Source organism: Heterocephalus glaber, unplaced genomic scaffold, assembly GCF_053883595.1.
Source record: "Heterocephalus glaber isolate CG9 unplaced genomic scaffold, H.glaber_assembly_v1.0 deba00001504, whole genome shotgun sequence".
Lineage (NCBI taxonomy): Eukaryota > Metazoa > Chordata > Mammalia > Rodentia > Bathyergidae > Heterocephalus > Heterocephalus glaber.
In genome coordinates, this window is record NW_028258324.1 from 18259960 (window position 1) to 18284070 (window position 24111).

Here is a 24111-nt window from a genome sequence, read left to right on the forward strand (position 1 = left end):
CACAGGTTCATTAATGCAGTAGAAACAATCTTTGTAAAACATACAAATAAAAACAGGAAGGAGGTGCCAGTGGCAATACATGCCACAGACCTGCTCAGGACGTACACAGCAGTGAAAATGGCCCTGGCTCACCCCTGCAGAGTTAAGGCTTCCTGGTTTGCCTTTCTAACTTAGAAAAACATACATACCTTGATTGGGGTAAGGTTGCACCGGTGGTCAAGTCTAAATTTGATGCTGATTGGGCAGAGTTCAAAAGTAGTCCTTGATTTAACCAAGAAGGTCCTGTGGAGATATCTGAGAGAGAAAGAGAGAAAAAAGTAGGCTCTGTATATTCTGTGGCTGCTGTTATAGTGTGGAAAAAAATCACAGATAATTCAGGGATAAGTCTGTTCTTAACTATAGCTAGACAATTGTGCTACCCTAGGAAGAACCCAACTTTCTTCATCTCTTGAAGGAAAATAATTTCTAGAACACATGAGCAAAAAAAAAAAAAAATTATATATATGTATATATGTGTGTATATATATGTGTATACATACACATGTATGTGTATATACATGTATACATGTGTGCATATATACAAGTATTATGTATATACATGTGTGTGTATACACACACGTGTATGTATACATGTGTATATACACACACACATATACATACATACATACATACAGGCTAATATAGGGAGAAAGAATTTAAAGGAAAACAATCATAGACTCTTATTTTTTTTTCCTTGGAAAAGACCTCCAGGAGGCTTCCCAGGTACAGTGACCAGTGTGTGCGTGATCTGGGACATCTGCTGTCCTCAGATTTGACTGTGGTGTTAACAGCCACAGCCAAGAGCAAAGAAAAGTCGGTCAAATCAGAAGTGTCTTAGGTAAGGAAGCCGAAGCCCTGCTTCTGGAAGACAGACACACACATTTTTATCAAACCTTTGCTTTATCATTTTTTTTTTTTTGGTAACAGGGATCAAACTCAGAACCTTGTGCTTGTGAGGCAGGTGGCGGTGCCACTGAGCTAAATCCCCGGCCCTGCTTTATCATTTTTTAAGTGGCTGCTGGAGAACTCAATGCTATTACTCATCAAAGATCCTTTCAGTTGTGACAGACTTTTTCCTGATGTCCTTTGCTTTACAATTCAAACTTGTCCTTATTTTTAAGTCATGCTTTTTTTTTTTTGGCACCAGGGATCAAACTCGGGTCCTTGAGCTTGCGGGGCAGATGGCAGAACCACTGAGCTAGATCCCCGGCCCAAGTCATGCTTTTAATGAGGGAAATTTTTAATGCAGTTGTGTTTTCTGGGTTTTTTTTTGGTACCAGGGATCGAACTCGGAACCTTGCGCTTGCGAGGCAGGCAGTGGAACCACTGAGCTAAATCTCCAGCCCTAACGCAGTTGTGTTTTTAACATGGTGACACAGACATTACAGTCTACAGAAACTATTTTGGGTATATCTTCGCAACCTTATTTTCTGTGTATATGCCATAATGATATTACAGCACTGATCAATTCTTACTGCAATTTTACTTAATACTTACCTCCCTATCTAGAATGTTAGCTCAAAGAAGGCAGTAACTTTGGGCCGGGGATTTAGCTCAGTGGCACTGTGCCTGCCTCGCAAGTTCAAGGTCCTGAGTTCAAACCCCCAGTACCAAAGAAAGGGGCAGTAACTGGAACAAATAAGATCTAAATGATACTGAATGAGAACTGTCTCTTTCAACTGTGACTTTAATAGGTAGTTGAAACATTAGAAACATACTCTGAAAAAAGAAATGATTTCACTTATACTGTAAGATAAAACCTAATGTATCCTCACAAAATGTAATCTGCCAAAACAAACTTTTATTTTATTTAATAAGAATTTTTAAAATTACTGTTTAAAAGGGTCAGAGATTTAGCTCAGTGGTACCACCATCTGCCTCGCAAGCTCAAGGTCCTGAGTTTGATCCCCAGTACCAAAATAATAATAATAATAATAATAATAATAATAATAATAATAATTATTTTAAAAAAAGAAATTGCAGTACATATACTGAGATTTAAAATTCTGGTATCCTGCCACTGCCTAACCAAGTGAGAGGCTGTTCTCATGTAGGAAAAGAGTAAACTTTAATTTTAGACTGGCCTTGTGAACCTTTTTCTTCACAGGGTAACTAAGGCAGCTGTGAAGAAAAAGAGGACTCCAATTCTAAGAACTTTAAGAACATTAAGTAAGAACAATTCTGTACAAGATGATGAAATTAAGGGCAGAATCCTATGCTGAATATTAACTACTACAAAGAACTATGAAAACTTTCAGTCAGAACACAGCCATTACTTGTTTGTGAACATAACAGATAATTTTTTCATAATGGAACTGAAAAGCCTACATTTCTTTCACATTTGCATAGGAGCCATACAATAGTTCTCACACTGTTACCCAAGAGCTTTTCTGTCCCTTTCTGTAGGAAAGGCACATGGTTCCTTCCACTGAGCTAATCAGAAATCTGTATCCCAGTCTGTAAATGAGGTCAGGAAGAGATCAAACCTCGGAGCCTGCCTGATTACCTCAAGGCTTCTCACTGAGAATGAGCTAATGTCAAGTTCTGGTGATTTATTGGTAAGCCTTTTCTTCAGACCCTGCTGGGCGCCCAGTGTGACTGGGTTGCTAATGAAACAGCAGGACGCAGGCCAGAGAGAGTGCACAGGTTGGCTGAGGGGTGAAGAGAACAGGGGTCACACTTGGAGAAGGTAGGTGCTGCCGACTTAAGAACCAAATTCAACAGAAACCAAACCTCAGTCAACAAACTCTTCTGTTGTGAACAAAGGGCCAAAGGAAATACAATTAAAATTATCATTTTGCTTATATTTGATTTAATATACCTTAGAAATATGCTATTAAAATGCTGTTAAAAAGTGACCAGGATGTGTTTGATACGCAGCACTGTGAAACAAAACAAACCAAAAACAATAGAAAAAGTGATATATGGGGACTCACACCTTTAATCCCAGCTTCTGGGGAGGCTGAGGCAGGATTGCTTGAACCCAGGTATCTGAGGCTGGCCGAGGCAACATAGTCAGACATTGCCTCAAAAAACCAAACCAAAACAAAATGTGATGTGAAATTCTAAATGAGAGCAAAGGCAAGTACATTGTTTATTCGAATTATATTGGTAGAATATATATTTCTAGAAATTAGGATAATCATGATTTCTAGATGAAAATCTGGATCACAGAACATGCAAAATTGTTTTTTTAAATGCACTCAGTATATTTTTGCAATTCAAAATAAGACAAGTAGCTCAAACATATCTTGGAGGGAGATATATCAATAGACAATAAATGCATGAAAAGATGCTCGGCATCATAAAGTTATTAGGCAAACGCAAATAAAAATCAGTGAGTAACCAGTTCATACTGAACAGGATGGCTACAATTAAAAAGATGGTCAGGGTGAGAGTACAGCTCAGTGGCAGAGCCCACACTTAGTATGCATGAAGCTGTGTGCCAAAGAGTTAAAAAAACAAAAAGATGGACAAGGGACAATAACAAATGTTGAAAACAATGTGGAGAAATTGGATCCTTTGCTGGGAGTGGTGGCGAGCACCTGTGATCCCAGAACTCAGGAGGATCGCCTGGAATTTGAGACCAGCCTGGGTTACATGGTGAGTTCAAGGCCAGCCTGAACTACTGAGACCCTATCTCAAAAAAAAAAGAAGCTGAGCCGGGGATTTAGCTCAGTGGTGCCAATGCCTGACCTGCAAGCACAAGGTCCTGAGTTGGATCCCCAGTACCAAAAAAAAAAAAAAAGAAAGAAAGAAAGAAAGAAACTGGGACCCTCATACATTGCTAGTAGGATTCTAAAAGCTTACTCTCAGGGGACGCTAAGCTATGTTGTCGGAATCATAGATAAGATGTATCTACGAGGAGTCAATGCAGTGCTGCAAGATGCTGTGGAGTCAACTTAGTGGTGAGCCAGCCAATTTACAGCTACAGAATGTATGCTGTAGAGATGTAAGTTCACGATATTAAAAAAACAACCCAGTTAATTTTGAAAAAACCTCCTAAATTTATTATACAAAGTGTTGCAAAATTTTAAACATTTTTTAAATTTGTTTTTTGGAGACAGTGTCTCGCTGTGTAGTTTAGGCTGGCCTTGAACTCACTATGTAGCCCAGGCTGACCTTGAACTTGGGGCAATCCTCCTGCCTCAGCCTCCTGAGTGCTGGGATTACAAGTATGCATCATCACACCCAGAAGTGTTAGAAATTTCAATTTGGTGATGCAAACACAGATTTTCTCAGATTTTGCAGCTTTCTTAACAAGTTTGGTTTTGACCTTTAATCAGGGCCAGCAGGGGCCAGCATGGGTAACATACCTGTGATGTAACTTTCTAAAGCCTTTGGCACCAGTGATTTAGCCAGTTTCAGGTCCTCCAGAGAGCATTTGCCTGACTCCAGGCCAAAGGACATTCCCATCCGTTTCAGTACTTCTATGTCATCATGGATCTCAAAGGTGTTGTCAAAATTAAAAAGATATTCAAACCTGCAGCACAAAACAAAGTAAGGATGGGGTTGGTTATCAGTGGAGACATCTGAATGGTTCTGGACCCTGAACTTTTAGAGAACAGAAGCCTTAATTTCAGCCATGGTACTAGAAACTTCACCATTTAGAGCACTGAGTCATTCTATTGTGTTGACCTTCCAACCAATCTATTTCCAATTAAAATAACTTTCCTGAGACAGCGGAAGTCCATACGTTTTTGTTTTGTTTTTGAGACAGGGTCTCACTATGCAGTTCAGGCTGGCCTCAAACTCGTGGCAATCCTTCTGCCTCAGTCCCGAGTGCTGGGATTACAGGCGTACGTCATCATGCACAGCTTAGCTTAAATCCGTATGTTTTAACCCTAATGTTACTGGCAAACAGGAGACAGAAGTTTTGTTTTAAATCCAATTCTTTTCAAAATTAACTATAGTTTTGCCACAAAAGCAAAACCTAACCCAGCACTCTGGGAGACTGAAGCAGAAGTTCAAGCAAGCCCAGGAAACTTAGCTACTTAGTGAGACCCTCTCTCAAAATAACAAACACATAAAAGGGCTGGGAATGTAGCTCAGTGGAAGGCCCTGGGTTCATACAAAAAACAAAGACAAAAAAAGTCACTTTAGTTTGATGTGGTAACCCTACTATAGCTGGTTATTAGCTTTGAGGAAAACACATTTTGAATGCTTACTTCATGAGTCAAGTATTCACTACAGCATACTTTAGCTAAGCATAAACAGAAGATCTTTTTTGTTTTTTGGGATATAGTCTTGCTTGATATGTAGCCTAGGTGGGTCTCAAATGTGATCTTCCTGCCTTAGCTCCTAAGTACCCGGGACTATAGGCATATATTAGTATGCCTGGTTTAAATGAAAGACAACAAACTAAACAACTTTTCAATCCCATCATGAAGGACAAAGTAGTGAAATGTTTTTAAGAAAAAGTGTTACGTGTAATTCATATGTAGCACATTTCCACATGTTCCTGAAAAGGGCCCAATCTGGGCATCTAGCTGCCCAGCACAACAACTGAAGAGGCGATGTGGGAAGACACAGTCCTCTGGCTTCCAGACCAGGCCTGTGATACCTTCATCACAGGCTTCACTCTGAAGGGACAGAGTGCAGGTGCAGCCTCTGGGACAATGGTGGTTTTTACCTTGCTGTAGAGTTCTCTCTTAAAATCATGTGAGGGTGAAACATTTTATAAGAGATCTTAGGTCAGAGAAAAAAACTTAACAATTTTTTGTTTGTTTTTTTTTGGTACCGGGGATCGAACTCAGGTCCTTGCGCTTATAGAGCAGGCAGCGAAAAAACTTAACAATTTGAAGCAAAATGTCATATTTAAATATTCTAAAGTATATGAATGAAGCACATTAATAGGTTTTTAGGAAAACAATCTGAAGTGGATTCTTTGTCAAAGAGATGATTTCAGGCATCTGTTCAAAGCAGATGGCTTTGAAAACTTAATCCTCATTGTGGGAAAGCCTCCTGCCTAATTAAGGGGAAGATTGCATCACGAAAGTAACTGGCAGACAGGGCCACACAGCCACCTTCAATAACAAGCGTGCACAAGCTGCTCTATGAATTGCTGGACAGGCAAGGGCTGAGTCAGTGGCCACCCGAGGCACTGTGCCGCGAAGGTTCCGGCATGCTGAACAGTGTCCATAATCCTCTAGGACAGCAGTTTCAGAGTTTCTGGATACCATTTTTTTTACTTAAAAGGCTAGCCCTAGGAAAAGAATTTTATAATCTCCCACACAAGTGGCTAACTTTAGAGAGTAACTATAAGGTGAAGTTTGGGGGGATTTTTCCTGAAAAGATGTTAACAGTTCTCTTAGATGTAGGATTTGCAAAGAATTTGTAAGCTCATGAATAGTAATTCAGGGTCTGAGGATTTAGCTCAGTGATGCCGCCGCCCACCTTGCAAGTGGAAGGTCCTGAATTCGATCCCAGGTACACCCCCCCACCCCCAATTCAGACATATAACATTTATTGACCACTAGTCTGAATCCTGTATAAATTTATCTATGGCTTTTGTAAACTGGCAAGGTAAAATACAATAATTTTTATGGTTTTTTGAGACAGGGTCTTGCTATGTAGTTTGTGCCAGACTTGAACTCACTATGTAGTCCAAGCTGGCCTTGAACTTGTAGCAATCCACCTGCTTCAGCCTCTCAAGTGCTGAGATTACAGGCATACACCACCATGCCTGGCTATAATTCTTATTTTTGTAGTGGAAGGAAAAAGATTTCAGAGAGGCTAAAAAACTTAAAAAATGGATTTAGTTAACTTCACAGCTTCCACAGTCTTTACTATTCCTTTTGTGCCTGTAAGTATCAAATAATTTTGAAACCCTTCCTGTTTCTCTTTATCCTCTTTCCCCCTCAAATTTTTGTATGTGATAGAAATAGACAGGAGAAGCAAGGCCAGCAAAGAAAGGAAGCTCTGGTCTCCCTGAGGCAGTCCTGGGCATGCCTGTGACACTGAAGTCATTAATACAGTCTTTCGCTTTTAGAAGAATCCCAATGTGGATAATTATTGCTGACCCCTTGCAATAAAGCTAACATTTATAAAGTGCTTGCCTTGAGTCAGACCATTTATAGGAATTACCTCACTCACTCCTCATAATAGTTGGGAAGACATATAAGTGCTAGTGTCATTTCTATTTGTTGCTGAGAAAACAGAGCTCTGGAGCAGGTGGGTGGGGGAACCACAACCTTCACTTGGGCCTCATCATTCTGCAGTCTTCATGTCTCAAAGCACTGAGCAAGCCTGCACACCATTAGTTTTCATGAAAGGTAAAAAAATTACAGAGGAATTCTCTATTTTCTTCTTGCTATGATGAATATTAGCATCAATTTTAATGAAAATGTAAAAAAAAAATTTAGAGAAAAAAGCAAAATGTCCAGCATCTTAATGTCATTTCATTACTAAGGAAAAGCACATAAAACTGTGATATAATAAAACAAAGAAATGATTGTTTAATGCCACCATTGATCTAGTAATAAACTATGACAGTGATCATCAATGAACCTATCTTGTCCCTAAACCCTCAGTGACATCTAGCACATGTGTGGCACCTCACAGCTTGGGCTGTGACACACACATCACAGGCAGCAGCAGAGTGCCTGGTACAGGACCAGGACGGGACCAGGACAGCAGGGTGAGTGACGGGGTCACACTGGCCGAAGGCAGCACCCTGGCCGATGAGGAGTTTCCCATGGCCCACAGAAGCCAGCCCTGGAGGGTGACCATCTTTCTTCTGCAGATGATGTTGAGTGTTAACAGAAGGCCGAAGGCCGGCCTGCACCAGTCCCAGGCGCCTACTCACTTGTCACTGGAGATGCTGCAATCTATCACCGTCTTTCTGCTTGTATTGATGATTATAAACGGCAGCTGAATGGTGGAGTTGAGCGCTGGGGGGCCCTGGTTTTGCTGTTCGTTTTGTCGATTTCTCTGTACCAGGTTTTTGAAAGCAATTTGCTATAATGTTCAATAAAAAGAAAATGGTCATTTAATGTAGATGAGTGAATTGGAATTTAAAGGGACAGTCCATTTACATTACTGAATAAAAATTACACATTTAAGAAAAAAGATCAGAATGGTTCTACACAATAAATATATATCAAGGGGAAAAATATATACTCATATAATGTCTAATATCATCCTAATGTAAATACTGGGGGCCCTGGTTTTTATCACCCACAGAAACAGATCTGAGCTCAGTGACACAGTGACAGCAACACCAAGTGAGTTTATCAACAGCTTCCTGAGAGTTTAGGGTCAAATATATACCTTTTTTCTTTGAGATATTGTCTCCCTATGTAGTTCAGGCTGACCTCAAACTTGTGGTGATCCTCCTGCCTCAGTTTACCAAGGGCTGGAATTACAGGCATGCACGACCACGGCCCATCACTTTTTTTTAACCTTTTGTTTTGGAGATAAGGTCTTGCTACAGGGTCCAAGTTGGACCCCAGAACTTGTGATGCTCCTGCTTTAGTCTCCAAACTGCTTGGTTTATAAATCTGGCACCACACCCTGGTCTCAAACAGACTTTTTATCTAATAGCTTCCCGAGCCTTTAGGGTCAAAAATACCTTTTAGATCATCTAGCCCCAGGAGATGCAAATGTTTTACAGCCACAGAACCCTATCTTCAAACAGCTTCACCTGGGAGACTCACTGCATAAAACAGGTGGAACATTCTATCCCTGGTACCAAAAAAAACAAAAAAGAAAAAAAAACAGGTGGAACAGCATTGCTCGGGCTAGCTGCGGCAGCCCAGGGCCATTCATCGTTACAGTGGTTTCTAAGGCACTGCAAAATTTCTCCATATCCTCAGGACACATTTGGAATCCAGCCCAAGCCTCCCTCAATCTGACATTTTCCTGAGAAAGAAACTGAAGCTTAGTACAGATTATGAAATGTTATCAATCCCTGAATTACTTTCTTGTTTTTGTGGTGGGGTTCAACACTGAGATCAAACCCAGGTGTGCTCTACCACTGAGCTACATTGCAGTCTGTTTTATTTTTTATTTTATTTTGAGATAGGGGCTCTCTAAGTTGGCCAGGTAAGACTTGAACTTGTGATCCTCCTGTCTCAGCCTTCCTCAGCTCTGGGATTACCGTTGTGCACAACTGCATCCGACTAAGGCCTGAATCTTTATACTGAATTTTGCTGCTGTTAGTAATAATCATTACCCAAAAGCCAAAGAAAGTGACCTTTTACAATACTGGCTCTTTTTTTTTTTTTTTTTTTTTGGTACCGGGGATTGAACTCAGGTCCTTATGCTTTCGCAGCAGGCGGCGAAACCACTGAGCTAAATCCCCGGGCCCCATACTGGCTCTTTTTTAATAAGGAAAGTGGGTTATATATAATTTCATAGCTGGGAAGACCTTATGTAGTTCAATTTTTTTCATCTGCTTGTGAAACACTTAATGGTCTTAAAAACATCCCAAGTTAGAACCATTCAATCCTTTCATTAGCTTGTTTTATCTTGTCAACCAGTAATGAGATTCCAAGTTATTTTTCAGCCCTTAACATTCTTTGTTTTTTTTTTTTTGGTACTGGGGTTCGGACTTGGGACCTTGTGGTTGCAAGGCAGGCGGTAGAACTACTGAGCTAAATCCCCGGCCCATGCCCTTAACATTCTTATGCCCAGGTTTGTTTATTTCAGGTTCTGGGCCTTAACTAAAGTTTGATTAAGAACGCTATTATCTTAGCCAGGCCTGGGGGAGCACACCTGTAATCCTAGCACTCTAGGAGGGTAAGGCAGGAACATCACAAGTTCAAGCCCAGTTCTGAAAAAAAAAAAATTATAATCTTAAAACAGCTAGGAAATATCTCCCTAAAAAGTGAACATTCACTCTTAACATGCATAAAACAGAATGGACTCCAATTTATTCCAGCCTAATGGTGTAGCCAAAAATACGCTATCAATATAAATCACTATCACACACAATGGAGTACTACCCTGCCACAAAAATAAACTTGAGTCATGGACTGGGGATGTGGCTCAGAGGGCACCACACCTGCCTGCCAAGTGCAAGGTCCTGAGTTCGATTCCTGGTACAAAAAAAATTGAGTCACTTGTAGGAAAATGGATGCACCTTGGGACCATAATGTTAAGTGAAATAAATCAGACACACAAGATTAAATATTGCATGATTTTTCTTATATGAGAAACCCAAATTGTAAATAAAGACCACAATAAAAGACAATAGAAAGTAGGGAGACAGATCTTTCTCAAATGCGAAGGGGATCAAGAGATGAGGGAAGGAGAGGGAAGGGAGGGAAAGGGAATAGAAAAAAAGGAATTTAGATGTTATGCGCATGTACCAACTCCACACAAGGAATGTAAACATTAAGTACTACAAATATGTACTAAAGATTTTTTTTAAAAATCACTATCATTATCAAACACTGTTACTTTTTTTATTATTTTCTCTTTTCAAAGAATTCAAGTTGGTTGGTTGTGTCTGTTTGTTTTGTTACCAGGGATCAAACTTGGGATTTTGCGCTTTCGAAGCAGGCGGCAGAACCACTGAGCTAGACCCCCAGCCCAAGTTGTTTTATATTTATTGCTTAATTCATTTACTAATAAGGGGAAGATGTGCTCAAACCCTAGAAGTGAGAAAAAGAATTCAACGTTTGAGCACTTCTGTCTACTTCTTTTCCTCTCTACGAGAACACACTTCCTGGGAGCTCTTCCCATCCTTGCCTAGCCTTGTGGCCCTAGAGCAGTGATGGTGAACCTTTTAGAGACTGAGTGCTCAAATTGCAACCCCAAACCCATTTATTTATTGCAAAGTGTGCAAACACTGCAATTAAATTTGAATATCTGATGCTCAGCTGCTGGGGCAATTTGGCTCATGTGCTGACAGAGGGGTTGTGCCTGCTGCAGCACGTGTGCCATAGGTTCATCACCACTGCCCCAGAGGAATGTTGGAATGTAAACAGTGACAAGGGAAATTCCATATATATGTATTTGGTGTTGGAGATTGAATGCTGGGACTTCACACTGAGTGAGCTACATCCTCAACCCTTTTTTATTTTGAGGGACAGTCTTGCTAAATTGCCAAATAGCCCAGACTGGGCTTGAATTTGTGTTCCTCCTGCCTTACCCTCCCCTAAAGTGCTGGGATTACAGACATGCCCCTCAACTCCTGGATCTAAGTCCTTATATATTTGTAGTGTACTATATGAGACTGTGTAATTTAATAGCATCAAAGACTTTGATGAAGACAACAGTACAAAGAAATTATTTTGTCTTTTGTGGTGCTGGTGTTGTAGCCCAGGGCCTCATCCATGGTAGACATATTCTCTATGACTGAGCTATACCCCCAACCATATATATATATAAAATATATTTGGGGGAGGTTGAGGCAGGGTCTCACTATGCAGTTCAGGCTGGCCTCGAACTGATGGTGATCCTCCTGCCTCAGCCTCCAGAATGCTGGGATTACAGGCATGCATCTCTATGCCTAGCCTGTTATTGTAATAGTAAAAAGAACAATCACTTCCCATTTTCACTGTACTAATTTTCTTATTTGTTGCCCTTTGATGAACTTCCTTTAGCCTTTTCTTTTTCAGACTCATTAACATCAACTTCAGAGGCTGAACAGCTTTAAGTGTGTTCAGTGCTGGAAAAGATTCAAGGTCTGGGAAGAATAAAATAAAGAATGTGGATTATCTATAGATATAATTTATGCACACTATTCCTCTTCTCCCACACTACCAAGGATAAAGGAGAGGTGATGGCATGCAGGTAATAGCTACCCTTGTCATGTGACATCAGTGTGTTATGACATTTACTTAAAAAAATCAAACTAGCTTAACCATAGGAAATAATTAGTGTTTAGGAACAGCTATTTTAGTTTACTTTCTATGACAATTTCAAAAATACACCCCCCCCACACACACACACTGGAGACGGATGCCAGGGGGACTCTCCCACTGAGCTACATCCTCAGCTCCCTCCTCTTTCTCCAGTACCAGGGATTGAGCTCAGGACCTTGTGCTTATGAGGCAGGCGTGGTGCCACTGAGCTACATTACTAGCCCCCTAGCCTTTTTTATTTTTCATTTTGAGAAAGGATCTCTTTAAGTTCAGGCTACTATCAAACTTGTGGTAGTCCTGCCTCAGTCCACTGCATAGCTGGAACTACAGATGTTGTTCTACTACACACAGCTATAACTTTATAAATGGTATTTACAAAGGGAGAAAAATGAAACACTAGGAGGAGGTAAGCTGTATGTCTATCAGAAGTTCTTGTTTTTAGTTATACTTTGGATTTCAGCTTAGTGCTTGGAGAAGGCTGTTTCGATGTATATTAACAGGCTGTCTGTAAGTTGAAATCTATAAATACAGTGTTTGGTTTGAGAGACGGTAGAAGAAATTTAGGACTTAAAAAGCGTAAGTACAATGTTCCCTACACAACCAAACAGATAAAAAATATTCAACTTCAGTCTTTTGCTGGCCACCTGGAAATGTGAAAGTCCTACCTGGATGAGGGCAATCTTGTCCAGAGCATTGTTTCTGATACACAAGCAGATAATTACAGGCATGCTGATAAACCAGGTGCTTTAAAAAAGGTATGGGAAAAAATCATACTCCAGAATGCTCCATGAAGGTTTAACAAGATACCAAGAAAGTCCCAGCACAGGATTTAGAGACTGTGGGCTGGTTGGGGGGATACTGCGGGTAACTGTGCAGGGACCAGGACAACACAGTGGCAGGCAGGGAAGAAGAGAGCAGGAGAGCTGGAGGAGGAGCTCCTGCAGGATTCCACAGACAGCAGCACTGAAATACATTGTCAGTTTTCAACTTTTTTCCCTAAAGCTGCTGAATACGCTCTTCCCAGTAATTAACAAAACCTTACTTGGAAACCCAATATGAAAATACATAAAATGGGGCCAGGGATTTAGCTCAGTGGTTCAGGTGCCTGCCTTGCAAGCGCAAAGTCCTGAGTTTGGTCCCCAGTACCAAAAAAAAAAAAAAGAAAATATATAAAATGCCTTATATCCCTGGTGCTCAGTCTAAAAGCCAGACACAGAATGCAGTAAGAAATCACTGATCAGAAGGGAACATGGTCTCTGGGCTTCTGTGCTCAGTCTTTGCTTCACCCATGGCCACTCTCTACCCTTCCCTCCTTCCTCTCTTCTTTCTTCCTTGAAGATCACCCACAGACTCCTAGAAAACTAAGTGTCTTCTCTTACTCTCTGATTTGTAAATGAATGTGAAAGATCAAAACGCCAAAGAAAATACTATCATCTAGAAAGTGAAAAACAAGTATCCATGATATTTAAGAACACATTCTGACCCCTGGACAAAATAAATATTGAAGAAATAAAGCTGCTGCAGTATTTGGTAAGTTATTGTTACCTTTAGTTCTAAAAAGCATATTACATCAAAAATTATAGGAGCTACAGTTATTCAAGTCAAAGCGGATTTAAATTGAAGTGGATTATATGTTTGATGGTAAAGTGTTTCATATAAAGACACCTTCCTGAGAAAGCAAAAGGATGAAGATTCTCTGGCCCATTGTACAAAGTTTATGTGATTAGACTGAAAATGGCCCAACTGTACTTTCTGCTGGGAATAAATTTTTACACCAAATGCAATTAATAAGACAACAACAAACGTCTGTCTACCTTGTGATTTACCCTTGCATGTTTTTTATACAAGGATTCTTTCTATAATACTTTTAAAAAGTCATCCAAGTTCTATACAATTATCCTAAAAAGTATGAACACAGGGATTTTTAAGAATTGTACAATTTCTTTTTCTTTTTTCTTTGTGGTACTGGGGATTGAACTCAGGGTCTGCACACTGAGCTACACATCCTCAGTCTTTCTGGATAATTTCTCCCCAAGTTGATAAACTGATCAGGCTGGCTTGGACTTGTGATCCTCCTACCTCAGCCTTCCAGAATGCTGGGATTACAGGCGTGTACCACCATGCCCCGCTTGCTTGTGCTTTCTTCCCTCCCTCCCTCTCTTCCTTCTTTACTTTTGTGCTAGGAATCAAGGTGCAATTTTCTTTTCGTAAACAGAAACGTATTTTAAGTTTTGCTATTTCTACACAGCTTATCAAGTCATTCTGTCATTCACTGATTACAGGTGGATTTGATTATTTTACTTCAAGCACCTAAAACTTACCTAGTACTATGGGACACTCCAATATAAAGACAAAATAAACAGAAGACTGATAGCTTATGTTTGGTGTAAGGCTGGCATCCAAAGTGAATTACTGCATAAAGGGCCATACTCAGGGCAGGAGCAATGGCTAAGACTGGGAGAGGCACTCTGATTACAAAACACATTGACTCTAAAAGAAAGCAAGTGGAGAAGAAAGATACAGGCAGGGATGGTAATGAAAAACACCCGAGAATTTTTACCTGTAGGAGAAGTTCTTGCAGTTGGGCCCGCTTTTGCTTTATCCGTTCTATCCGTCTCTGCTTCTCTATCTTTAAAATATAAGTTTAAAATAATACAAAGTACCACTTCATTTTTCAGGCCTTTCCTCTAAGATATCAAGAATTTTCCTTAGAGAAACTCAATCCACTTTAACTGCTGAATACGGCAAATTATCATCTTTTTGGGGGAGAGGACTGGGCTAGGGAAGCAAGCACAACAGAACTGAGGGCATGGTCATCACCAATGAAATCCATCCATTTAACCAACAGGTGTGAGTGTGCGACAACATTTCAGTGACGGCTACAGAAATGAGGTGAGACTAAAAATATGGTGAATATTTAAAATTTCTTTAAGAAGCAGTTCTGGAAGTCTTCTTTTCTGGCTTTAGTTGCACTGTCATGGTTGCTTTGATGTTCTGAATAGATTCAAAATGTTTATCTTTCATGGTCATTTTGACTTTGGGGAGGAGCCAGAAGCTGCACAGTGCCAGATCCACTAAATAAGCTGGATGAGGACACACCATGTTGGATGGCTCGTGGCAACAACATTCATGATATTTTTCATCTCACCTCCTAAAGACACTCACTTAAGAGGACTTACAGAGATGCTTCAGAAATCAGCAAGAATGGTGAGATAATTATGTTCAGATGGGATAATGAAGTTCAAAGTGAGGAGGGTATTTTGAAGGAGATTAGTAGCTATGTATCTTTTACTGTAATAAAAATGTAAGCATTCTCCCTATATTTTGATTACTCTGTGTATGACAGCAGTCTTGTAAGATTATAATGGACCTAGAAGCTCCTATTTCGTAGAACAAAGCATCACCCATGTATCGTGGTGACCTTGGTGTAAACAAAGCCAACTGCCCTGCCAGTCACATAAGAGCACATATGATTATGTACAGTACATAGTACTTGACCATAAACGACTACATTGCTGGTTTATGTATTTACCGTATTTTTTAATCATTATTTTAGACTGTACTCCTACTTACACAGAAGTGTGGCCTCACACACCCTGTGTTTACTGTATCTCTTCACTGCACCAAGAGGCCACTCTAAGTAACGACCCTACACTATTAGGTTTGGGTTTTTTTTGGTTTTTTGAGGCAGGGTCTCCCTTTGTAGTTCAGGCTGGCCTGGAACTCACTATGTAGCACAGGCTGACCTCGAACTTGCAGTGATCCTCCTGCCTCACTCAGCCTCCTGAGGCAGGTGTGAACCATCATGCCAGGCAAAGTTTTTAGTTTAATGAGCAAAGCTGCTAACAGAGAGAGACTCCCTGTTGTTTAAAGTACACTTCCTACTTGAAGTGAGAGCTAGTGGGGGAAGATTTCCTGGATTTAAACTCCTATTTTTCTCACTCTTAAGCTAGATAACAGATATTAGGGTCTAAATTTCCTTGCAGTTGTGTTTCTATCTTTTTTGGGGGGGGGGTACTGGGGATTGAACTCAGGTCCCCAAGCTTACAAGGCAGGCGGTGGCACCACTGAGCTAAATCACTATCTTTCTGTATAGGAGGCTGCTGGTTTGGACTGAGCTGCACTTGGTCCAACACTAAACCAAAATGGAGTTACCGGGGCTGAAGTTTCATGCCACTAAGTCAAAACTTAGTTGTTTCTCTCCTCTCCCAAGAAATCAAGAGAGATAACATCTAAATCTCCAACAGGCCAATTTAAGGGAGACCCCCTGTGCTTTAACCTTTACAAGGAAAGTAACTGAAATGACAATTCACTTTTTGTTCTGTTTCTTCAGTCTTTTTTTCTGCTTATAAAAAGTCTATCTCGGGCTGGGGATTTAGCTCAGTGGTTTCACTGACTGCTGCACAAGCGCAAGGACCAAGTTCAATCCCTGGTACCAAAAAAAAAAAGTCTATCTCCTCTGCCCAGAACACTCGTTCTATTATACTTACAATAATGCATTGTCCTATTCTAAAAGCACGAATAAAAACCAATCTTTAAAGTTGTACTCTCATCTTTTGATTATTTCCTCTTTGCTCCCTATCTACTCAGGTCTGCACTAGAATTCCCACTCTACCCCTCTAACCATCATCAATCACACTTTAGCCCTAAATTACTCTGAACTCACCGTAACATCTGTGGGCCTTCTGCTTTAGAAAGATGCTGCAGGAGTATCCCCCAGCATCTGTGGCTGAAGCCCCTTCCTGCTCACATGCCCACATCCAGTCAGATAAGGCTGCACCGATTCTACCCCTAACACACCTCCAAAGCTTGCTGCCACACTTAAGCAGACCATATCTAGTCTCCCTTCTCTGCCCCGTTTCCTTCCCTGTGTACCTGTTAATTCAACTTTCAACTCACTAGTCCAGGGATCCTTTAAAGCACATCCTTTCAATCTTCCTCCTTGTAACTCATCATTAGCTTCCCCAGTTCACAGGATCTGGTCTACACAGTCTAGAAACTGACCCCTTCTCCACGCCTGTATACTCTGACCACACTCAGCTAGCCGCGTACTCTCTCAGGTTGGTCTTGACCTAGGCAGTGCTTCTGTCTGGAAGGTCTTCCCTCTCTCAGCCACTTGGTGAACTCCTACTCCTCCCTCAGGACTCATCTTCAGGTTTATTTCCCTAGTAAATACTTCCCTTATCCTTCTTTCCAGAGAATCTGCACATAGTTCTTTCATAAGAACAATCAGATTTTTCACTCTTTTCCAGCGCTGGAGATGAACCTAGGGTCTCATACACGCTAAGTAAGCACTTTACCACTGAGCTACATCCCTAGTCCAGAGTAATCACACATTTTTGGTAATAACTCTTATATTTTCCTCTCCTTAATTAGAATGAAGTCTTATTTTCAGGGTCAACTTTTGTCTTGTTTAACCTATGGTTAAGTATATGGTAGATGCTACAGATTTTTGCTTAGTGAGTCTTTGGTATCAGTTTAATATTACTGATAACAGTTAAAATGATGTTCAAATTGGAAGAAAATAAGAATGGGAAGACATTTCCATTCTAGCATATGATAACATTAATTCTATAACCTCTGATGAATGAATGGTTTCTCCAGCCGTTCACAAGTATAATAATACCAAATAATCTTTTATTTGCTGGGAGGAAGAAAGGACTGAGAAAAATATAAAGTCAACCATAATTCTCTAAAAGCTATTATTAATCTTGGTTTATTCCACTTATAGCCATCAAAGTAAGATTAGGTCATACCAATTTAGCAACAGAATGTCAGGGAACATGCTTATTTAGACAAGATTTTCTATGTTTAAAGTTAATAGAATTTAAAATGATTCACACATCATTTCAAAACTCATGTAAGCTGAACGTTCCACCCATTCTGATAAAGACACAACTGAAATGTCATTCTGTTGGTACTGACTCTAGACTCAAAGGTAAAGTTTAACTTTCACAGCTATATACAGAATATTGCATAACCAATTTAGGAAATAAATAGCTTGATTCATGTAGCTTTACTTTGCATCAGAACATTTACTAGAATATTATTTTTATTACATAATTCACCAAAAATGTATTAGAAGAGTGCTCAGAATTAAACTGGAGTAAAATGAGATTCTTCTCTAAGAAATAGCAAAAATCAAAGTTAGTCATTACATCATTTATACAATAAACTGCATGTATACCTCTGTAGTTCCCCCAAAACCTAAATTTCTACAGTCTTAAAATGTCAGCATAGATGAATAAACAATTGGGAGTATCTTATTATTGTATGATAACTCGTATATTTCTAAATGAAATGCTTCTGATGTAAAATAATGCAAACTATTATCTATAAACTGATATTCCTTACTTACCTCCAGGTTTTGACATTCCTGAGCAGAATTGGTAGGCAGACCAATCCACTTGATTTCTTTTTTTTCCTTTGAAATTATGTTCATTGCCATTAGCACATTTAAAGCATCATAAACTCTTCTCCTAATGTTCTTCTGATCATAAGCCTGCTAAAAAATATTTTTATTGAGTGATAAATTTTAAGGATTAAGACAGTCATTTATTAATTCAATGAATAATATCTTCAAAGTATTGAAAGAATTCTCAGTAAAAATATCCTTCAAAATTAAAGGTGAAATAAAGATACTTTGAAGCAATATAAAACATAAAATAATCCCAGAAATAGAAATTATATTACCATCAGATCTCCATTAAAAAAAAAATACTAAAAGGACTTCTTCAGATGGAAGAAAGATCATTTATAATGGGAGCCTAGAGATATAGGATAGAATGAAGAAAAACTCAAAAGGCAAAAATTGCAAGGCATGGTGGTGCAAGACTTTAATCCCAGCACTCAGGAGGCTGACACACTGTTCAAGGCCAGTCTGGGCTACTATAGTGAGTTTAGGGCAACCTGAACAACATAGCGGGACCCTGTCTCAAAACAAACAAAACCAACAACAACAAAAACCCCAAACAAACAAATGGTAAACATGTGGGTAAATCTCAACTAATACTATATTTTTAAAATGTCTTATAGAATACAGATTATATACAAAACTAATATATATGACAGTAATAGTACACATATCTATATCATCTCAGAAAGGAGTAGTGGTGGTAAAGTATTCTAAGGCCTTGCAATTGTCTGGAAGGATTTTAGACTTAGAAAAAAATATCAAGAATGCTTATTTTAAGTTCTAGTTAAAATTGTTCTTAAAATGTGGCCCATGGACCAATTTTGATTGGCAAATAATTTTCAGTCCCCAATGGAAATAGAAACTTGCACCAAAATGCAATGACTATATCACCAAGCATCCTATTTCATTCAGCTGGCCTCTCCTTACCCCCGCCTCCCCTCCCCTCCCGTAGAAAACCTTTGTCAATGAAGGAAATCTGTGATGACTTAGATGGCAGAACAAGACCTTTCACTTACTATGGATAGGTAGTTCCTAAGAACAAAAACCAGTTAGTTAAATGCCATGGTTCAGGATGGTGGAAGCCAGGCATGGGAGGCCTAGACAGGAGGACTGCCAAATTCAAGGCCAGCCTGGGCAACTCAGCAAGACTCTGCCTCAAAATAAAGGGCTAACCTATGCCTGGTGGCACATGTCTAATCTCAGTGCTCTGTGGGGCCGAGGCAGGAGGATTGCAAGTTCCTGCCTTGCTCGAACAACTTAGTGATTTAGCAAGACCTTATCTCAAAATAAAAAAATTAAAGAAAAGGCTAGGAATGTAGCTTAGTGGGAAAGCTCTGGGTTCAATACTCAGTATAAAAACCAAAAAAGGACTGGGCCAGCAGCATATGGTAGCACACGGGTCCACACTCTAGGAGGCTGAGACAGGACCATTAGATGTTTGAGCCCAGCCTGGGATATACAAGGGCTGGTGATGTTGCTCAGTGCAAAGGTCCTGGGTTCTATTCCCAGTAATGGGGAGGGGGGTGCCATAGAATCCATTTAAATATAAAGGTAAACCTAAATAAGTGGAGAATTTAAGTTACAGAACTGAATGTAAATATTAGAAATCCTGGCATAGAAACAGTGATAATATAACAACAAATATCAAGGGGTAATAAGGTAGTGATACTGATTTTTTCACTTTGACACTGGAAGGGATACAGACACTTCAAAGCAGATTAAGTAAGTAACAGAAGCACAATGTAATCTATTTAAAGTCATAAAACAACTATAATTTTTTTAACAATTAGTATTAAGATAACCAATATGAATGCTGTGCTAGAGGAGAAAGATGGAAGATGTGAATAAATATAAGTGTACTAATTTTCTTTTTTCTCCATAACAAACAGATAATATCTACAGGTGATAAGAAACCACATATAAAGTGTGATACCTAAAGCTATAAAGAGAACCAACTAAAGAACTACAGGATATAAGCCTTCCCAATTATTAGAAAAATAGCAGCAGTGAACAAATAGGACAAAAAGTCTGTTTATTACCCTAGGGGTATTGGGAGAGAGGATGGTAAATACTATGTTAGAGGCCCAGGAATTTAGCTCAGTGGTTCCGCCACCTGCCTCACAAGCACAAGGACCCAAGTTCGATCCCTGGTACCAAAAAAAAAAAAATTATGTTAGATGCTGAAAAATGCTAAGAAGAAATGCCTCATTGTAGTGACATCTGAGTGAAAAGAAGGAGGGGACAGAGGAGCCATAGGATACTTAGCAAAGAATGTTCTGGGCAAAGGAACCAGCAAGTATGACATCCCGACCAGGAACACTGTCTGACTCGTGCACCACGGCTTGCGCCAAGCCAACTGGGAAGTGGGCAGGAGGTGAGCACAGTGAGGTGCCAGGGCTGGAGATCATGCAAGAGGTTTGGCTTCCACTCAGAATCTGGATGCTGTATACTTTTCAAGTTCTCAGAGAATATTAAAAGAAACAAAACACAACAGAGGAAAATCCATCATATGATGGCTCAATAGGAAACCTTAATGCAATACAAAACAGAAATAGTTGCCTCAAATTCACAGTTACCCTCCTGCCTCAGCCTTCCAAGTACTGGGATTACAAGAGTGCCCCACTACTTCTGGTGGGAATGCTTTCTAATATAGGGCAAAGGGGAAATTAAAACTAAAGTTACAGAATATCTAAAATAATATAATCAATAGCATAGGGATAAATTAGTGCTCAAGAGGGAAAGTCATAGCCATAAAGACTTTCATTACTGAACAAAAATAATAAAAGTGCATAAAGTGAACTAGGTGTGATGGCACATGCCTGTGATCTCAGCACTTGGGAGACTGAGGCAGGAAGATCACTGCAAATTCGAGGCCAGCCTGAAATACATAGTGAGATCCTATCTCAAAAAACCAAAAAGTGCATTAAAAATATATATGTCATAGTCTACCCCCTCAACAAAGCACCAGGACTAGATGGTTTCAAAGTCAATTTCCATAAAATTTAAGGGAACTGGAATCAATCTTTAATGTTATTAAACTTCTTTTTTTTGGTACCAGGGATTGAACTCAGGACCTTGTGCTTGCAAGGCAGGCGTGGTGCCACTGAGCTATATCCCCGGCCCAGTGCTATTAAATTTTAATGGAGTAAAGACAAAGAATACTTTTAAACTCATTTTATAAAGTTAACATATCACTACTATCCAAAAACTGCAAAAAAAAAAAAAGGTTTAAAAAATTATGAATATCACTATAAAAACTAAAATTTCAGGAAATGATCCACAATTTGATTAAACATCTATTTCTGATCTTTATTAAGTAATAAAAACAAGTGCACATTTTAAAAATCAGGCAAACTATAGTTGCTATAATTTCCAAATAGAACTTTTATCATCTTTAAGGTTGAAATAGTATAAATATTTCCATTCAAGGTTAGAATTAAAGATGTAGCTGAGTGAGGGTGTAGTTCAGTGGTAGAGTGTATGCTTAAAAGATCCAGGGATAAAAGAGATCAGAAGTCTCTAGTGATAGAGGGACAGATTCCATAGGGCATGAAGAAACAAACTCTTGATAGTCATGGAAATGATCTGCCTCTTGATAGCTATTAAAATTCATACAATTAAAAAAATTTATACAATTTTATACTTGAATATATCTGATTATAAACCATTCATAAATAAGGAAAAAAAATTAACTGTACACTTACAATATGCATATTTCCCCCTGAAATTTTACCTCAAATGAAAAAAATGAGGATGATCCCACATGCTAAAAAAAACAATTTCAGCCAGGTATGGTGGCACACACCTATAATCCCAGCTACTCAGGGGGCTGAGACAGGAGGATTATAAATTCAAGCCCAGCCCAGACAATTTAGGAAGACCTTGACTCAAAAATAAAAAAGGGCTGGGGATGTAGCTCAGTGGCGCTGCACCTGCCTGGCAAGGGCAAAGTCCTGTGTTTGATTCCTAATACTGGAAAAAAGACAGAAAGAAAGAAAAAAGGGTTGAGCAGGTAGCTTCCCTAGCATTCATTCCCTAATATAGTAAAAGAAAACATATTTCTGAGATATGTTAAGAAAGTAGGGACCAGGGATTTAGCTCAGTGGTTCTGCTGTGTGCCTTGAAAGCACAAGGTCCTGAGTTCGATTGTTGGTACCAAAAAAATAAAAAAGAAAGTAAAATTAAGAATGCAGCAGGGCCAGGTATTTAGCTCAGTGGTTTCGCGGCCTGCTGTGCAAGCGCAAGGACCTGAGTTCAATCCCCCATACAAAAAAACAAAAAGAATGCAGCATGTGCCAGGCATGGTAGCACACACCTGTAATCCCAGCACTCAGGAGGCTGAGGCAGGAAGATTGGTGTGATTTCGAGGGCAGCTTGGGCTACAGAGTGAGTTCTAGGCCAGCCTGAACTATATAGTCAGACCTTATCTCAAAAAACAAAAAAAGAGAATGAAGCATGCAAAGCATGATCACTTTGTGTTGAAATAATAAATTTAAAAAATTATTTTTGGTACTGAGGATTGAACTCAGGACCTTGCGCTTGCAAGGCAGGCAGCGGAACCAGTGAGCTAAATCCCCGACCTCAAAAATAAAATTTATTATGCATATGCATAAAGAATTTCTGGAATGATCTTCAAGAATCTAGTAAATGAATATTACCCGTGAGAGGTAGATGGGAGACTGGGATAAGAGAGATATTTTAAAATTATATATTTTGTACAACTGGATTGTCTTAATAACCAGATTTTAACAGACATGAGCATGTACTACTTTTCCAACTAAAAATAAAATACGATTTTCTTGTTCAGTTAAGACAATGAACAAAAGGTAAGGCTCACAAAGTATATGAAGTCATTGGTAAGTGATTGAATATATATTTTTAAAAGATGCTCCTTCAGTAACACTCCAAAGTTTTTTGAGACAGGGCCTTGATATGTAGTGCAGGCTGGCATTCAACTCATTATGTAGCCTAGGCTGGCCCTGAACTTGCACTGATCCTCTTGCCTCAATCTCCTGAGTGCTGGGATTACTGGTGTGTACCACCATGCCTGGCTCCAAAATTATTTTGTAAAGGTACCTTTTTTTTAATAAGTAATAAAATAATTTTTTGCCAATCAAAACAAAAAAGCAACAAAAAATACTGAACATATAATTTTATATAATCAAGTAAGATTCCTAGCTTATCTGATTCCTAAAATCTATGTCACAGACAACCCCAAGGGATGAATGTCGGCATCAATAATAACAATCGATGTCAACTTCATGATCTACCTACCGAATCAGCTGCCAAATGATTATTTGAATTGGTGAACTCTGATACCAGTTCATCAGCTACTTCATTATATGATGTTGTACCTTTCCGCTGAACTTTTTCACACACTTTCATTGAAAAATGTCTCAAGCCTTTTCCATTTTTATCTCCTTTTTTGCTTCGTTTACTAGAAGAGAAAAAATTGTTTATGAAAAACAGTATATTCTATTTATCAGACTTCCTTTACAAAACAGTAAGGAAAAATGTAACTAAGCAGTAAAAATTTAAACTAAATAGAAAAGAGAAAATGTTTTCAAATCTAATTTTTGACTTAAGAGGCCAATAAAGTATAAAGTGCTTTCTATGTACATCATTCATTTATTTAGCAAATTTTTACTGATAAGCTGCTGTTATATGCCAGACAATATTACACACACCAAAAATCAGCAAAAAAGTAGCAAAAGCCCTGACCTTCTACAACTTGTATACTAGTCAACATTTTTTTGTCTTTTAATAGTTACCTACTATTTACTACGTGCATTATGTTTACTACAGTTTCTCCCTGAAATTAAAGTATTAGTATTCTCAAATTTA

General features: G+C 39.1%; 1 protein-coding gene across 24 annotated transcripts in view; it reads right to left on the bottom strand.

Moving 5' to 3' along the window:
- Tfdp2 (transcription factor Dp-2) overlaps positions 1-24111 on the bottom strand; it is a 191532-nt gene that overhangs the window by 229 nt on the left and 167192 nt on the right. For 13 of the 24 annotated variants that reach the window (XM_021251972.2, XM_087186257.1, XM_087186268.1 and 10 more), the window contains 6 exons: positions 23542-23704; positions 18211-18357; positions 14413-14481; positions 7847-7998; positions 4356-4522; positions 189-294 (listed from right to left, as the gene is read on the bottom strand). In XM_021251972.2, the coding sequence (XP_021107631.1) occupies positions 189-294; positions 4356-4522; positions 7847-7998; positions 14413-14481; positions 18211-18357; positions 23542-23704 (804 nt within the window). The remainder of the gene's footprint in view (positions 1-188; positions 295-4355; positions 4523-7846; positions 7999-14412; positions 14482-18210; positions 18358-23541; positions 23705-24111) is intronic. The other 11 variants (XM_087186258.1, XM_087186259.1, XM_087186271.1 and 8 more) reach the window with 3 other exon arrangements.